This window comes from Panicum virgatum, chromosome 7K (assembly GCF_016808335.1).
Source record: "Panicum virgatum strain AP13 chromosome 7K, P.virgatum_v5, whole genome shotgun sequence".
Classification (NCBI taxonomy): Eukaryota; Viridiplantae; Streptophyta; class Magnoliopsida; order Poales; family Poaceae; genus Panicum; species Panicum virgatum.
Window position 1 is genome coordinate 28940269 of NC_053142.1, and position 16870 is coordinate 28957138.

Genomic DNA, 16870 nt, shown 5'->3' on the forward strand with positions numbered 1-16870 from the left:
AATCTATAGGTGTACCAGACCATACCTCAATAGGAGTCTTCTTGTTGAGTGGAATAGAAGGCGATCTGTTGATCAAATAACATGCTGTATTAGCAGCCTCAGCCCAAAAACGCTTGTTCATATGGGCATTGGACAGCATGCAACGAGCCTTCGAGATGATAGTCCTGTTCATACGCTCGGCCACACCATTCTGCTGAGGAGTGTATGGTATGGTGTGATGCCTAACAATGCCTTCTTTTCTGCAATAATCATCAAAAGCATCCGAACAGAACTCTCCACCATTATCAGTTCGAAGAACCTTGACCTTCTTCCCAGTTTACCTTTCTATCATAACTTTCCATTCTATAAAAGCAGCAAAAGTATCATCTTTGCTTTTTAGAAAATAAGGCCAGACTCTATTATCATGCCATCATGGGTCTTGATCTGAACAGAGCCAATGCCAATAATCTCACACGGGTTATCATCTCCCATGCGCACAAAATCACCGTTCTGCAAAGACTCATAGGAACTGAACCAATCTCTATTAGTGCAGATATGAAAAGAACATGCAGAATCAAGAATCCACTCATCATGACCAGCAACACAACCAGCAAAGACAACCAAACAATCTGACTCAGAGTTTTCACCAGCAGAAGCAACACTAGCCTTACCATCAGATTTATTTTTCTTCTTCTCCTTATTCTGCAATTTCCAGCAATCCTCAATCATATGAGATTTCTTCTTGCAATACTTACAGAATTTCTTCTTGAGACCTTTGGACTAGGAGCGGCCTCTACCGTCATTGCTCTTGCCACGATCGTTGTTATCACTTGAGGATCTTTGCTCTGATCTGCCTCTGACATGCAAAGCGTCGCCCCTAGAGGACGAGCCATCTGTCTGCACTATGCCTTTCATCTTCTTCTTAGACTGGAGTGCCTCACAAACTTCCGCAAGGGTTAGTTCATCACGGCTTAATAGTATGGTGTCACGGAAACTTGCATAAGAACTTGGCAAAGAGCATAATAAAAGAAGACCTAAGTCCTCATCTTCATACTTAACCTCCATCGACCCTAGGTCAGCAACGATCTCCTTGAAGACAGATAGGTGACCCATCACCGAATCACCCTCATGCATCCTAAGCCGTACAGCTTCAACTTCATATGCAATTTACTGGTAAGATCCTTCGACATGCAGATCGATTCCAGTTTTAGCCACAATTCTGCAGCAGTCTTTTCCTGCAGCACTTCTTGTAGAATATCATTAAATAGATGAAGCTGAATAAGAGAAAGAGCCTTACGGTCCTTGCGCTTCTCCTCATCGGTCCACTCATCCTTCTTTTTCTTCCCGAATTTTTCCAGCGTCTCATCAAGATCATTGGTTTGCGCCAGAATAGCTCTCATCTTGACTTGCCACAGCGAGAACCTTGTCTTGTAGTCCAACATCGGTAGATCATACTTCATCGACGCCATCACGAAACCTTAACTTGAAATCACGGCTCTGGTACCACTTGTTAGAAGCGACGGCGAACAAAACGATGAAAAATAGAAAGATCAAACCGTAGAAAGACACGAGGATTTAACGTGGAAAACCCCTCCAATGCGAAGGGTAAAAACCACGGGCGCCAGCTAACAAGAATTTCACTATATCGGGTGTTTGTGTACAACGCCTGGCGGCGGCTTACAAGAGGAATAATATGATTGATGTTCTTCGGGGAAGCCTATGAGTTAGATATATAGGAGTCACGTGGTCTCCTCAATTTCTACTAGTAATGTGGGATTAAAAATTTAGACCACACGATCCTTAATGGGCCAAGCATAAATTATAACAATCTCCCATCACACGGCCGGGGCACCCCAGGCGCAGCTCCGCCTTGGCGTACTTGGCGTGCACGGCCGGGTCGCGCGGGCACGCCGCCACGGCGCGCTCCCCGACGCCCCGCGCGCCCGCGGCGCCGCCGCCGCGGCGGAGCTCGAAGTCGATGTAGTGGCACCAGAAGCCGCCCTCGTCCCGGCTGTTCCCGCCGCCGCCCTCGTCGTCGTGGCGGTACCAGCAGCGCCACGCCTCGAAGAGCCTCCGGATGCCGGCGGCGTCGCTGCCGGCCTGCTCCTCCATGCTGATCCAGGCGCGGTAGATGGTGGGGTGGTGCACGTTGCGGCAGTCGAGCGCGTCGCGGAGGAGCGCGCGCGCCTCCCCCAGGCCGCCGCCGCCGCTCCGGAACGCGTCGAGCGCCAGCTTGCACCGCCGCACGGCGATGCTGCGGCCCGGTGTGGTGGCGTCTAGCAGCTCCCGGGCGCGCCGTTGGAGAAGCTGTTGGAGATGCTCGGAGGCAGTGAGCGCTTAGTCAGTGAGTGGTTTGCAGACCATCTCAACGGTTGGATCGGGAACGGACGGTTCAGATTCCACGAATCAGCTGGGCTAAGAGCACCCTGCAGGCCTGCAGCTAAGCTAACGGAGAAAGCCGCCCGCAAGCAAATCCTATCTCGAATCTGTGAACCCCAACCAAATGACGCCGACGGCGAGCCTCCTCCTCCCGGCTCCCCCCTTCGTCTCCATCTCCGATGTGCGCCGCCTCCAGTTCCTCCCGCGCGGCCGCCGCCGACCTCTCCTCTGCTGGAGCGGCGCGGTGTGGGGCTCTGTGCGGACCCAGATGCTGTCTTCTTTCGTCGGTAAGAGCAAGGGGGAAAAAACCCTACCTTTGAATGGATTGCTCTGGTTGTGGGGTTCTTGCGTGCTTTGCTGATGCAAATCTTTCTCCACCTTATGCTCTTGTGGGAGCGCCGCACTGATTTTATCATTCTCTGGCGTGTAAATGTAGGGAGCAGAAGATCGAGCCGCAGAAGCGTTATCTGCGCTTCCCTGTTTGGGGTTGGTGCTCCCGAAGCATTGGTCATTGGAGTGGTTGCCTTGTTGGTGTTCGGCCCCAAGGGTCTAGCAGAGGTGAATCTGCGTATACAACCTTGCCAGCTTTATTCCTTCTGTTCTGGGAGCTATTTTACTCTTTATTATTGTGCTTGTGAGGTGCTAGAAATTGAGAAACATTGACCAGTGACCGACAAGATTGACCTAGGTATAGAACTTTATCAATCCTAAAATTTGAACTCCAGTAGTGTTATGTAAAGACCAAGTAAATTCTTTAACTCAGTGTTAAAGCCCTTTGGCCGTTCACATTCGTCCTAGTGCATTTCTTCCAACTATCTGTTCAGGCCACTCGGATCCGTTGAGATGCTTAGTTCTGGCTTTATCCATCAGCTGCCTTAACTAGGTGTAACTCTTTTTCTTGTTTGGCAATTTCTGTGGACCAGTTGAACAATAACTGATGATACATTTTGTGGGACTAATAAGCATGCCATGTTGTGAGTTGTTGAGCTACTATTCATGTGAGCATGCCAAGCCGAGCTGTTTGCAGTTTCATACTTTCATCAGGAATTAGAATTGATGTCATTCTTAATCAACTTTTGGTTTTAGAGAATGTACTTGAGGTTAACCAAAATAATTTCCCCTCTAAAGATGTTCTTTTGTTGGGTACAGGAAATTACAAATTTAACCTATGTCTGATTTTATCTTGATCTTGGCTGATAATTTATGGTATTAAGCCGTTAGGTTCCTCCTTGATCAGTAGTTTTAATTGTGGAACACTGCTGACTATGGAATTGTTAGCATGACTTACAAGCACTGTTTCATGTCTACATTTAGACCTTTGCTTTGTAATTCTTTACTGAATTCACAGCATTATCAAATATCATCAGCTTTTAAGTGCCAGTAATTTCTTAAATGTTGGCTGCACTGCCCTATGCTGAATAATTTTAGGCAAAAGATATTGTGGCACATGTGTGCACACCTCAAGATCAATTTTAGTACTCCTACTTGATCACCCAACAGCAAAAGTCGAAATACATTCTGTTCTATAACTTTTTCCACATTTGCTTTTAAAAGATTTTCTCTACGCTTCTGTAGTTGAGAATAATTTGCATTTCAGTGTATGTTCTCTACCAAACATATGATGGCTAGCTAGCACTTCAAAAAGAAATGTTCTGGATGCACTGCTAAGTGCTAACACAAGGATCTTTGGTCTCATTTGCTAACTTGTTTGCAGGTAGCCAGGAATTTGGGGAAGACTTTGCGTGCTTTCCAACCAACCATTAGAGAGTTACAGGTTGGTTCTTGATTTGTTGTTGCAATATGTTTGATGAGCTTGTTATGTAATGTAATATGATTTTCTGCACTTAGGATGTATCAAGGGAGTTCAGGAGCACACTTGAACGAGAAATTGGAATTGATGAGGTTCCCCCCTCCACGAATTATAGGCCCACAACCACGAATAACAACGAACAACCTGCCGCCAACCCAAGTTAGTTGATTTCCCTACATCTGAAGTTCTTTCCAGTGGAATAATGCGCACTTTTGTTAAAGAACTTCTCTTATATAAACCATATTAGAGAATCATGCATGCCAGTCAAACATCACAGATGCCCCTTGATGCATATTCAATGTTCCCACTTCCCATCTCTAGTAGTTGCTGGCAAACATTTGTTTATCTGTCCATTATTTGTTTCAGTTATGGTTCTTCCTTTCTCATTCCATTTTCTGAATACTAACCAACAAACAAAATTATGTGTTATTCAGTAACAATAACCAGAAGCCATTTACATCTGGAAGATGATATCCAATAATCTAGTTGACTGATTACCATTTTCCCTGATATTGGTCAAGTATGAATTCTTTCAAGTGAGCTTAAGGTTCCTGGCCTTCGATTCTTGGTTTGGAAAACAAAATATATGTAGGCTCCTTGCTGTGAATTTTGTCAAGGAAAATTGTAGTTGAAACCTGGAAAATTTTATCCTTCGCTCTCACTATAAGCTCAGAACTCAGAAGATGGACTTGCACTAGTCTACTTAAGTCATTGATTTCTCTATTGCTATGGCACTGGCTCATTGCTGTACATCCTGCGTGCAGATGTTAAGCCTGAAGCTGCTCCTTATACTAGCGAGGAACTCATGAAAGTAACTGAAGAACAAATTGCTGCATCAGCGGCTGCTGCCTGGAATACTCAACCTGCCCCATCACAAGAGCAAGGTCTGTCATTTTAGTTTAGCAATCTTTTGAAGTGTATCACATTTTCTGTAACTGAAGGAAAGTTAGGTATTTTTCACCAATAATAAAGGTTCCAACCCCGTGTTTGCCCAATTTCAGAAGCAGCACCCCCAATTCAAAGTACCGGCGCTGCTACATCAGGAGGTAATGATGGTCCCGCAGCTCCTGCTCCTGCAACCGAGTCTGGTCCAAGCGAAGCAAATCAGTCTGAGAAGGTGGAAAGCGAGCGAAGCAAATCAGTCTGAGAGGCGGAAAGCGAGCGATAAAGCCAGTGGATGGGAAGAGCAAATCAGGGCGAGGAATTTTGCTCAGTTTTTTTTCCCTGAGGCGGGCGAGGGTTGTATGAAATGCTTATAGTGCTTAGGCCTATTCTGTTTATCTTGTGCTGCTGTTGTAGATGTTGAAGAAGGCTGTGTATATTTCCTGGTAGTGCGTCTCACGCTGCCACGGCTGCTGTTGTGCCGTCGTCAGCCTTGTAACATTTCTGAGCCTGTCGTAGCCACGAGAGTTTGTTGTATGGAGCAATGAGTTTAATCATGACTCAACGGAGAGGCGATTGATTCCGTTCTCTGAGCATCAGGTTCTGAATGTTTGCTGCCCGTCAGTATAGTTCATAGAAGGTCTGCTACTGTTTGATGAAAGTTGAAACGCATGAATGACGAGCCTGACATGCAACGATGCGATCTCTCAAATGCTGCTGTGTCGTACATGCCAGCTTTTTTATCCGTCCATTTCTCAATTTTCCGAATCCAGTGCGGTGAATGTGCCGTCTTGTTTCTTTTTATCGCTTGAGGGGAAAGCCAGGATGGAAAAATTGGAAGAAAAGGGTATACGTTTGTTACCAAAATGTGAGTTTCGGCGTATGGATAGGCACAAGCGGTGCCGACGAGGAGGACAATTCTAGCAAGGAATGGCGCCGCATGGAGTCGTTGTTGATCCCAACACAAGCATCGAGAACCAGCCCTGTTTTCTTGTACTTTTCCTGCATCAGTCTGCCACAAACATACAGAGAAGTCCTCCGAAAATAAACACACACAAACCGAGCGAGAGAGAGAGAGAGAGAGATGGACTATAGCATGCAAGGCTCAAAGGACTCGTACTCGCCACAAGGCAAGATTGTGCCCCTTCCACGATCTCTTCGCGCACGATTAAATTCGATTGTTTGTTCTTGCGAACTGTTGTTGCTAGTACTGTACTAGACTTCCTGCAAGGATCCCTTCAATCCGCACATTATTTTCTCCTTTTCCCCGACGAACTTCACTCCTCGTGAAATCAGGCAAAAGAGTCGTTGATGGCTCAACCAGCAGCGTTTCAATCATTCAGATTCCTCTTTGGATGATGGACATCTAGTTTCCTGAATCCTTGTGAACTGTTCTTCCCATAAAGGCCAAGGCGATCGTTTCATACTTGATTCCCGGCCCGTCCTCATTTGTCTCCGTTATTTTTCTTTCAGTCCACGACTACTTGTACCCGCACGCGCAGCCAGGGCTGTATCCGCCGCCGCCGCCGCCGGCGGCGGCGAACCCGCAGGGGGGCTACCAGTACCACGGCTACTTCGGCGGAGCAGAGCACCCCTGGTCGGGGCAGGCGGCTCCGTCCGATGCGGGGCCTTTCCACTACCAGGACGACGCCGACTGCATCACTTTCCTCGGAGGATGGTGCGTTGTTTCTGCTCATCTTTTTGAAGTTCTCCATTCATGCGTCGATGCATGCATGTGCCATGCCATGCTGATCTTGTTCTTCCCGATTGCGTCCACAATCCCAGATGCAGTGTTCCCTGAACATCCATGCCGTTGCTTGGAGACCTAATTTTTCTTTGCATAGACTCAGTTAGAGAACATTTGTTTCAAGTCCACGATGAATTATATATATATATATATATATATATATATATATATATATATATATATATATATATTCTTACTGTAATTATTTGATGTTAATTTTTCTTTGTGTAGACTTAGTTGAAGTTCCAGAGATTAAAATGAGTTGGGATGGAACTAAAAACGACTATATTTAGTTTTTTCCTCACTAGTGAGTGGTAGCTGCCCTTATTTGTACTTGTCACATGGACTAGTGCTAGAGTGTGGTCTGATGCATGCATGCTTGCAGCCTGGCGGGGCTGTGCTGCTGCTGGTTGCTGGAGCAGTGCTGCTGCTGCCCCTGATGCCTACGGAAAGGGAGGTCCATCGGTTGGAGAGGGCAAAGATACATGCACCGGCTAGAGGGCGATGCTGATACAGTCCATCCTCCTCGTGCCGGCCGATCAAGCATGCTGCAGTGCTGCTGCTCGGCACGAACCAATGCTATTAGCCTATAGCTTGTCGCTCTCTGAAACTCAAGCTTGCTTGCAGCCGTGTGATGTCTGTATGGGATGTGTATGCGCCAAATTAAATAAGCTGCGGCCGCCGCCGTCGAGCCCGAGCAGATCGAGGCGACTGGTGGATGATGACTCTGCAGCGACGTCGCGTTACGCCGGGCATGTAAGACCAAGGCTCCTGCTCTGGCATCGCCATCATCGGCGTCTCATTCTGCAATTCGGAAGGTCCGGTCCCCAATCTTTTGCCCGACGGAGCGGACGGATTGAGACGCGACGACGACGGCATGCCGCCGCCGGTGCGGCCAGTGCGAGACATGGGCGGGTGGGGAGCCCCAGCGAGCGCATGGCTCCATTAAGCTGAGTGCCGAGCTCATTGCAGTGTCAGCGACAGGACACTGGAGCGGTGGCACTGCGCTGGGGCTTCCCACTCGCCCATGTCTCGCACCGTGGCCGGTGTGCGCGCGCGCCGCCGCCGACGCGTCCCAAGTCCGTCCACACGCACGCACTCGGCTTTCACTTCACGGTTTGCCATGGCTCGCAACTTTTGAAGCTCCAGCATGACCGTCAGGGCACCACACCAACATTTCAAAACCACACAGTGATGGACACAGGGTTGTAGGCAGATAAACCGCAAATTATTCCACGCACTGCATTCACAGGAGAAAACAGAACAAATCGTCGCCCCCGGAATGTCTATGTCCCGATGATTCAAGGCTACGAAACAAAACGCTACAGCAGGGCTGGCAACACAATCCACTGTGCCAATGTCAGAAGCAAATGGTACACTACAGATTACAGGGGGTGCGAAAGGTGAACAAAAAAAGTTGGTCAGGTCCGGTCCTCTCCAATGCACAGGATTTATGTGATGAAGGGCCTCAGTGGCCATCCGACCGGGCACTGAAAGTTGAGCAGGGGCGGTGGTACAGAGGATGATGATGATGGATCCCGGCCATGGTGCTCCAAGAAAAGGGCGCACACCAGTGTGGCTTTTCCTGACCCTGCAAAGGTGGGGATTTGGTTCAGGAACTTACCACTGCTGCCGCGGCCCCGGGCATGCCGGATTCCACCGACCATCTGTAAAAGCAATCGAGTGGGAGTGGGAAAACAGGGTTAGACACATCAGGTTCTGCTGCTCCCTATGGCTACTGGAATCTTGAATGATATGCACGTTGAGGGAAATTATGTGCAGCTGCAATCAATCTACTGAGGAAGGAACAAAAAGGGAATGCTACAGATTTGGCACCAAACATCACATTCAAGCACTATCCAGTTTTGTTCAAGTACTATCCAGTTCCATCTTATCAGAAACCGTACTCGGCTAATCAATGGTCATAGCAGAAGCTTCTCATGCAGTATTTGAGATCTGGACTATTATGGCACCTGACCTTAATGCCTGTATAAACTAGGAAACAGGTAAACTCAGTTGCTACTGAATGGAACATTTATGGTAACATAATGAGCAACGAGAGCCCACAGATGCTAGTTTGCATGTTGCGGAGCATATCATATGCATTTGAAACATGCAGTGTTCAACAGAGCTACTAAGCATAAAAAAGATTTCTTTTAAAAAAGTTCAAACAGGACACTAGAAATGGGCTAGCAGAGCAGCAGATAGAAACTGACAAGCAGATTGCACATTTCATATAAAAGAAGCTAGATCTAGAAGAAGGGTCACCTTTTAGGGTGAGAAGATACCAGGCTACTCGCAGCTAGCTCTATAGGATTTTAACAAAATTTGGTGCATCATCCCTTGCTCCAGCAGTTGTGCGGTAAACATATAACTTATCCACTCTAGAGAGGTCGTCACCATGGTTTTCCTCCATCTCACTGCTTCCATCTAGTTCATTCATGATCTCCACATTGAGCATCGGCATCTTCGACGCAAGGACTTGGCACCCCTTTAATGTGACATTGCATGATGACATCCAAAGGGATCGCATTGTCTCATACTTTGCAACATTCCCCAAGAGTGCAACATCACCAAAAGGACTGTCTCTAATTTCAAGCTTCCTGAGATTCTTGCATCCGTTCATCACATGCATCATCCCCTTATCACTATCTCCAGCAAATGCTATAGAAAGCATCTCAAGGTGTTTTGCATACTTTCCAATATACATGAAAACCTTATCAGTGAGAAGACCTGACATTGACAGTCGTCTTAGCCCCTTGCACTCACGAACAATTGCACCGAAGCCTTCATCTAACGGCTGGTTTGTTATGGCATCTGGCTTCTTTGGCTCAAGTATACATAGTCTAAATCTTATGAAATTTGGGCAGTTCTTGGCTACGGTAATTAGTGCGTCATTGGTCATCTGGTGACAGAAATACAGCAAAGAGCTCAGTTTTGGGCAGCCTGATGATATTGCAACAAGTCCCTCTTCTGTCACAGCAGAAAAACCAGCAACATAAAAATCTGATGGGAAAACCCTGAGTTCTTGTAGATCTTTGCAACTGGAGGCCACCACTTGCAAACCCTTATCAGAGATGCAATCCAGTACCTGTGAATGCTCAAAATCATTACACGTTTTCTCTTGTAACATATAAAAATGATATGCCCAAAGCAAAGAGAAGAGAACTCACCCAAAGACGCTGGAGTTTCACACAGCGGCTGAGCAATTTAGTCAGATCAGAATAATCCAGTGTGGGAGTATAGCTCAAGTTTAGGCCTGTTAGGTGATGGCATAGGGGATAGATAAAAGGAACACAAATAGGAGAAGCATCCCAAAATCCTGACAAACTCCTCAGCATTTTGCATTTCTCCAGTGCCCTAGTCAGCCTCGAGTAGGATTCAGAATCGTCTGTCAAATTACCAGTCCCCAAGTCTTCCAAATTTGGGGTGCGCGCTAGTATCTTGGAGAGTGTATCTACTGATACAGCACGATTCAACCTCAAACTGCGTAGGTTCGGAGACCTAGCAACAAGTCTCTCTAGTGCGCCAGAATTCACCTCCCCTTTGATGCACGCAAAATTCAAGGACACAAGCGAAGTGCAGGAATCAGGGAAGCAGGAGAGCCACCTGGGCCCATGGTCCTCAACGTCATTTTCCTGCAAATCTAACTCCCTCAGGAGCCTAGACAACAGAAAGAAGGAAGAAAACAAAGTCAGCACATTAACTACTAGATTCCAATATAACAAGAAAAGCTTTATGTATTCAGTTAAAATCAATCAATTACTCCTGATAGTAGTAATGATGATAATTCGTTCAATAAAATTTTTGCATCTAGTCCAAGAAAACACTTGTGTGCAGCATAGCCACATCACACCTAGCTAACTCTATACACTATGCCAAAACTGTATTTATTCATCAAGCCAAATAACAATTCTAGAAGTCATCCATGACAAAATGCTAATCATCTAAAGAGCAGATACAAGAATAGAACAATCAAATACCACTTGAATTAACTGGTTCATCATAGTTCAGCTCATCCAGGAGAACAGTAGTATTCTATATGCGTAGCAGACCAACATATGACTTGAACAGTTGTACCCTAAATGAAAATACACTTGGAAGATAGGCTCCAGAAAAAATCACAACTAATGGTGCATAAGCAAATGCATTACATCTAATAAAATGCCAAAGCAGTTCCAATTGGGCACCATTGTCAAATCAGGAAATCAAAAAAATGATGCACTTAACAAACAGGCATGGAAGAATCAAAATGCTGCATTTGACGAACGGGAACACAAAGCTCACTTGCAGTGACTCGCAATAGCAGCTAGCCCATCGGTGCTGAACCCCTCGCAGCTGATAAGGGCGAGGGCCTTGAATCTTGGGAATGACCGAGCTAGCAGCTCAAGGTTCTCATCCGACACAACCATCCGCTTCATCCGTAGCTCCTCAAGCCCCACACAGCTCCTTGCCGCTGCCTCAATCCATGGCCGCGCATAGCCACCCCAATCAGGTGGCACAAGGTTGAAGTCTGCAAAGTGCGGCTTCCCCTTCACCGTCAGTGCCCTTACATTGGGAAACCGCAGCACTACGCGCTCAGGGCGCACTGCGTAACAGTTCCCCACAAACACAGCTCGCCGGCTCAGCCTCTCAACCTCATACCAAACCTTGCACACGAGCGAGACCGTGTTCCTGTCACTGTGCGACAGCAAGAAGCTGAATATGTGCTCCACCACCTCCTCAGGGAAGTAGGTCATGATGCCCTCCCCTAGGAGCACCTTGTTACCAGGGCAGGAACTGGATTTGATCTCCTCCAGCCTCCAGGTTGAGGTTATCCAAGCCAGACCAAGAAGTTAACAACAACAGAGTGGGAATGTGATCCACTTCCCTTCGAGCTTCCGGGTTATTCAACACAGAACAGCAACAAGAACTAAAAGTCCTCTGAGCACATCACCTCATGCTAGATTTCTTGAACAGACATCAAACAGGAAGTAATGACAGTCAAACAGCGGCAAGCAATGCCATTCACTCAGGTCAACTGAGCAAAGGAAACCAGGTGGCTTTCAGATCTGCAGGCTGCGCCCCTTCCGATAGTTGCTGCATCCGTGACCCATGCCCGATTTGGACATGGGAGTAGGCCCGAATTACTGTAAATGAGCTGGAGATGGCAATCACCCTCCTCTCAGGCCCGATCCCTCCACCGAAACCTGCAAAAAAAATTAGCAGCTCCTCAGCTCTTGCCGCCTTAAGGTGGAATACACTTGAAGAAGTTTTTTGCTACATGATTAAGATTAACTCCTTTCCCTTCCTTGCCCGCGTTCATTTTTTTTCTCAGATTTTATTCAACAAAGACAGTGCCACATTGTTATTGGAGGTAAAGTATGATATTCGAGCATTAGAGCACTGAGAACGTGCTATCCAACATTTGATGCATCCGAACGTTAGTAGACCAAAGAGCGTATTAGTATGTAAAACAGATAGCATATCTTCTAAGTTTGACCAAACCAACTTCAGTCCAGAACAAAAACTCTCTAAAATCTCAAACTCCACCCGTCTCATGTGATTTGCAAATGTCACCACTCAATAAGTTGGAAACTAGCATACAAACCACAAAAGGATACAACAAAAGGTATTTTATTTGCCCGGTTAGCATCTAGTAAGATGCTACCCGCCTTCGAGCAAACTATATAGATTTAAGTGAGTTGGAATCTATTGTAAGGTATGAAAAACGACTAAGAATTTGAAGAGAGAGAAAAAAGGCATGAGGCGTGATGGCACTATGGCAGTGACTAGTGAGCGCATCTCCAACGGAGTCCTCAGCCGAGCCCAGCCCAGCCCCTACTGTTATTTTGAGGGTCTCCAACGCCACCCACCCCCCCCCCCCCCCAAAAAATAAAAAAAGGTCTCCAACCGAGCCCCACCTCTGATCCGCACCCTCATCCATCCAGAGCCCCGAGCTCCCAGATGCAGGAGCTCCTACAACCCGAGCTCTCATCCTAGTCCGGAAGTCTCCGAATCCCACGGACCATCCATCGCCGGAGCAGAACCACGAATCAAGGGGAGAGAGAGAGAGAGAGAGAGAGAGAGAGAGAGAGAGAGAGAGAGAGAGAGAGAGCACCTAGCAGATCGAGCACCGCCGAGGGGGAGCCGCGGCGGAGGCCCGGCCTCCGGGAGCGGCGGCGCCCCGCGCCAATGGGGGCCCGCCCTGACCCCCGCGCCGGAGTTGAGCGGCCGCGCCGGCGCGGAGCTGCGGTGGCCCCCGTCCGTCCGTCCCTGCCCCCCGCACCTGCACACGGGCCTGCTGCGCTGAGAGGGAAGGAGGGGAGCGGCGATTGGGAGAGCAGAGATGCGGCAGCGACTGCGAGAGAGAGAGAGAGCAGGAAGAGGGGAGAAATAGAGAGAGAGACGGGGGAGGGAGGCAGGTGCGGCCACTGGAAAGGAAGGGAAAGCAAAGCAAAAGCACTGGTCCTGTCACGTCCGGCGCCTGTTGGTGTGGTGTGATGTGCAATAGTGGCATACTGGCATGCATACGGATACCGAGACGGTACCAATAGTCTACTCTATTCTACTCCTGTATACAATCCCCCGGCCCCGGGGGGCGTATACAGTACAGTACATCCACTCTCTCCTCTACTGTTGCCACATGCGCCATCCTCGTCATCTCCATCTCTCCAATTCATTCATTCCTTCTCTCTCATTCACCCAAATCCTTAATGATTAGATGGCGCCTCTCCGTGACAGGCAGGCAGGCAGGCCAAATGACCTCAGCCTCTCTCTCTTCCAATTTATTTTTTTGAAAGCACCAAAAGCACACACTAATCGGACTTAACACAAATTAGATTGCTCGATTAGTCTTGAGACGCGCCTACCGTGCAAACTCACGCACACACGTCCATCACTTGCTCTGTCCCAAGTGCAACACTCGCGTTGCTCCCGATGGGAATCCAACGCGGGTGGGCGCGCTCGCGCACCTGGCGAGCGTGCCACTCGATCTACGGCTCGTTCGCTCTCTCTTCCAAATCCATCGGTCCTTTTCCAGCATCAGCATCCACCACCCATCACCGGCAGTGTTGTGGACAAAGGCCGTCCATAGCTTCGTTTGAAGGCTGTCCGTGTGTTTCAGTTATAGGATGCTCACATAATGGTCCATGGACTCATTGCATCGAACCACAACGTAGTGAAATATGCTTAGGCCTCCTCCAATGGCATTGCGACGTCGCCTACTAAATGAATTGTTTAATTGATGAACAGTGTAAAAACATCGCACTTTATTCGGCTAGCTGTGGTTGGTGACTGGTGCTGATTTGTTGTGAGAGAAAAATATTGTTGCCCCTGTTCCGCTAGGCGCTCGCCTAGGCGCGATTCCGCGCGCCTAATCGCGAGTCGAAGGGTCAGCGCCTCGCCTATGGGGTAGGCGGACCCATAGGCGTCGGCAGCTCGTTGGCGGCGCCGACAGGGGTGGAGGAGCGTCCGGCTGAGGTCGCTGGTGGGGGAGGAGAAGCTGCGGGCGGCGGCGGGCGCTCACATGGGCTTGTGCGGGCGGCGGCGGGCGCAGGCTCGGATCCGCGCCGGTGAGGGCGAAGGCTGCAGAGGAGGAAGCATGGGCGGGTCCGGGCGGCGGCCTGGTCAGCGGAGATGGTGGCAGAGGCGAGCGGGTGGGCGGCGACGGATGGAGGAGGAGCAAAGGAGGCGGCGGCAGGTGGAGCTAGAGCAGAGGAGGCAGCGGGTGGAGGAGGAGCAGAAGCGGCGGCGGCCGGTGGAGGAGCAGAGGAGGCGGCGGTGCCCGGTGGAGGAGCAGAGAGGCATCGATGGATTGGGCTGTGCCTTCTTGCCAACTTTAGATCCACTTGTCTCAAATGGGCCTTTTCTCCATTCTTCTCATTTCATGAGCACTGATCTTCTATTTTTTCTTTTGTTTTAAGTATTTATACATGTATTATTCATTGCCTAGGAAAACGCCTAGCAACGCCTAGGCGCGATTAATCCCGACTAGGTGCTAAGCTAAGGGTCAGCGTCTAGAATCCGCCTAGCGCCTAGCGGAACCATGACTGTTGTTGACGGGTAGCTGATGGCTGGTGTTAGTTTGGTGTGTGAGAAAAATAATATTGGCCAGTTGCAGCAAATAGAGTGAATGCTAGCGCTGCAGCCACCGCTTGGCGAGAGCGAGCGTTCTAGCCCGCACACGCACGCGCTCCAACTTCCAAGACATTGCTGCTGCTGTCCCGGCTGGCGAAGTCGCCGGTACGAGCGGCAACTGCTGGAGGAAGCCTTACGTAATGGTCCATGGACTCATTTTATCGAAGCAATGTTTTTTTAAGGTACCACTTCCGTGCTTGATTCGTAGGTGGAGTTTGCTTGCACGTATGAGCTGCTGCTGTTGTTCTATTGACCTTTAGGCTTTAGCAAAAGCATAATATATGGTCAAAATGCGTCGGTTCCTTGTATCTGCACAAGAAAATCCTTGTACCTAGATTGCAATTAGGCCTCATTTGGATTCAGGACTAATTTTTTAGTCCTTGGATTTGGCACGGACTAAGTATGATCTAAAAAAAAAGTAGAACTACGTATGAACTAATTGTCAATCTAATTGCGTCGATAATGGCTAATTGGTAGTTATAACTCATTAGCCTTGATTAGTTCAAAATTAGTTCATGTTTAGTCTATTAGTAAATATCGGCCTAAACTTTAGTCCTCCTATTTTAGTCCATCTGCATACTACCGGATTTAACCGAGATATAAAATGAGCGGAAAACAACAGAACAAAATAATAATACCTGCCAACCAAACCAAGATAACATTATTATGAACGTCCCATCACAATTATGCGCGCTAATGTAATGGTTTTACAAGCACGAGCTTCCAAAACACATCGCATTCGTGAAGGCACTTGCTGCGTATAGTATTAGCTAGCGCATGACCCTTCTTGGAATGCCGTCTTCTGATTGGTGGCGCGCGAAGTCTTTGGTGACACGTGGAGGCCATCAGGTTGCTTTCAGGCGCTGACGTGAGACTGTGGGTGAAGATTAGGTTGCGTGGCCTCAGTGTCTTCTGACTGGAGCCTCGGGGACGGAAATGCCCCGGATAATTCCAGTACTTGTGCTAAAACGATAATAATATAAACCTATAAAAATAAATGATACAGTTTTTTTAGGGGTAACATTAAAGTTTTGGTGAAAGGATCGGATACGGTTGGATAACTACGGATAGTTACTATTTTTCTCGAATTTGGATTGGGTACGGATAGTGTCAAAATTTTCAAATTAGATATAAATAGATATTGATATCATAAAAATATAAATTTCTTTTTGGATTCGGATATAGTGTCAGATACTGAAATCTGGATTCAGATACGAATGAATATTAACCTCTCTAAATGAGTTCAAACTCAAAAGATCCTTGCCTAATTTTGCGCCACCAGTGTTAAGAGATAGTGGATAGAATGAATAGTATGAACGGATATTATCCATATCATTTACACCCATGATAGACTGCATACCACACGATTTTTCTTTTTTTTCTTTTACCCAATGGATAGATAGAAAGATGACGTGTAAGATCTTCTCCCTGTCCTAACAAAATCCTGACATCGTCCTTCTTTTTCTCTAACTCTCTCCATCCTCTTTCTCCCTCCGCCAGACTCTTCTCACTTCCGTCTCAAAGTTCCACCATTCGCTTGGCATCAGTGTCTGTCTCATTTCTTATCAACGGCGGTGTCCCGATCTCTGCCGTCACGTGGCTCTCTGCATATATATCCACTCTGCTCGACTATGGCTCATGGATTAAAAAAATATATTACTGACTGGTTGGTGGTTGTTGGCTTGTGCTGATTTGATATATGATAAAAGCACTGCTGCTGGTTACTAAGATCATCTCCCCCTCCTCAGTCGCCGATCGTGTCCACGACCACGACCCTATCTTAAACTCGGCAGCGCTAGCTTGCCGGAATTGGACAAGACCTTGTGGGATCGGATCACTGGATCATGCAGCCTCAAATTCATTCAACCGCCGATGGTCTCTAAATAACATTTCTAGGTTTTTCAGGGTCTCTAAATAAAGGCACTGCGATCCTACATCATATATGCGCGCATCTT

General features: G+C 47.7%; 3 protein-coding genes across 3 annotated transcripts; 2 read left to right on the plus strand and 1 right to left on the minus strand.

Moving 5' to 3' along the window:
* Positions 1-2249: 2249 nt before the first annotated feature.
* Positions 2250-5649, plus strand: LOC120640779 (sec-independent protein translocase protein TATB, chloroplastic-like). Its single transcript, XM_039916699.1, has 6 exons — positions 2250-2645; positions 2795-2916; positions 4073-4132; positions 4207-4327; positions 4933-5052; positions 5170-5649. Exons 1-6 carry the CDS (start codon positions 2483-2485, stop codon positions 5313-5315), a joined length of 732 nt encoding a protein of 243 aa, XP_039772633.1. The 5' UTR covers positions 2250-2482; the 3' UTR covers positions 5316-5649.
* A 331-nt stretch (positions 5650-5980) lies between these two features.
* On the plus strand, positions 5981-7686 carry LOC120640082 (cysteine-rich and transmembrane domain-containing protein WIH2-like). Its single transcript, XM_039915972.1, has 4 exons — positions 5981-6035; positions 6115-6180; positions 6524-6728; positions 7183-7686. Exons 1-4 carry the CDS (start codon positions 5981-5983, stop codon positions 7235-7237), a joined length of 381 nt encoding a protein of 126 aa, XP_039771906.1. The 3' UTR covers positions 7238-7686.
* A 317-nt stretch (positions 7687-8003) lies between these two features.
* LOC120640780 (transport inhibitor response 1-like protein Os04g0395600) lies at positions 8004-13181 on the minus strand. Its single transcript, XM_039916700.1, has 5 exons — positions 12898-13181; positions 11085-11986; positions 9971-10460; positions 9066-9888; positions 8004-8464 (listed from the first exon to the last, which is right to left on the minus strand). The coding sequence occupies exons 2-4, from the start codon at positions 11534-11536 to the stop codon at positions 9106-9108; spliced, it is 1725 nt and encodes a 574-aa protein (XP_039772634.1). The 5' UTR covers positions 11537-11986; positions 12898-13181; the 3' UTR covers positions 8004-8464; positions 9066-9105.
* Between the last annotated feature and the right edge of the window lie 3689 nt (positions 13182-16870).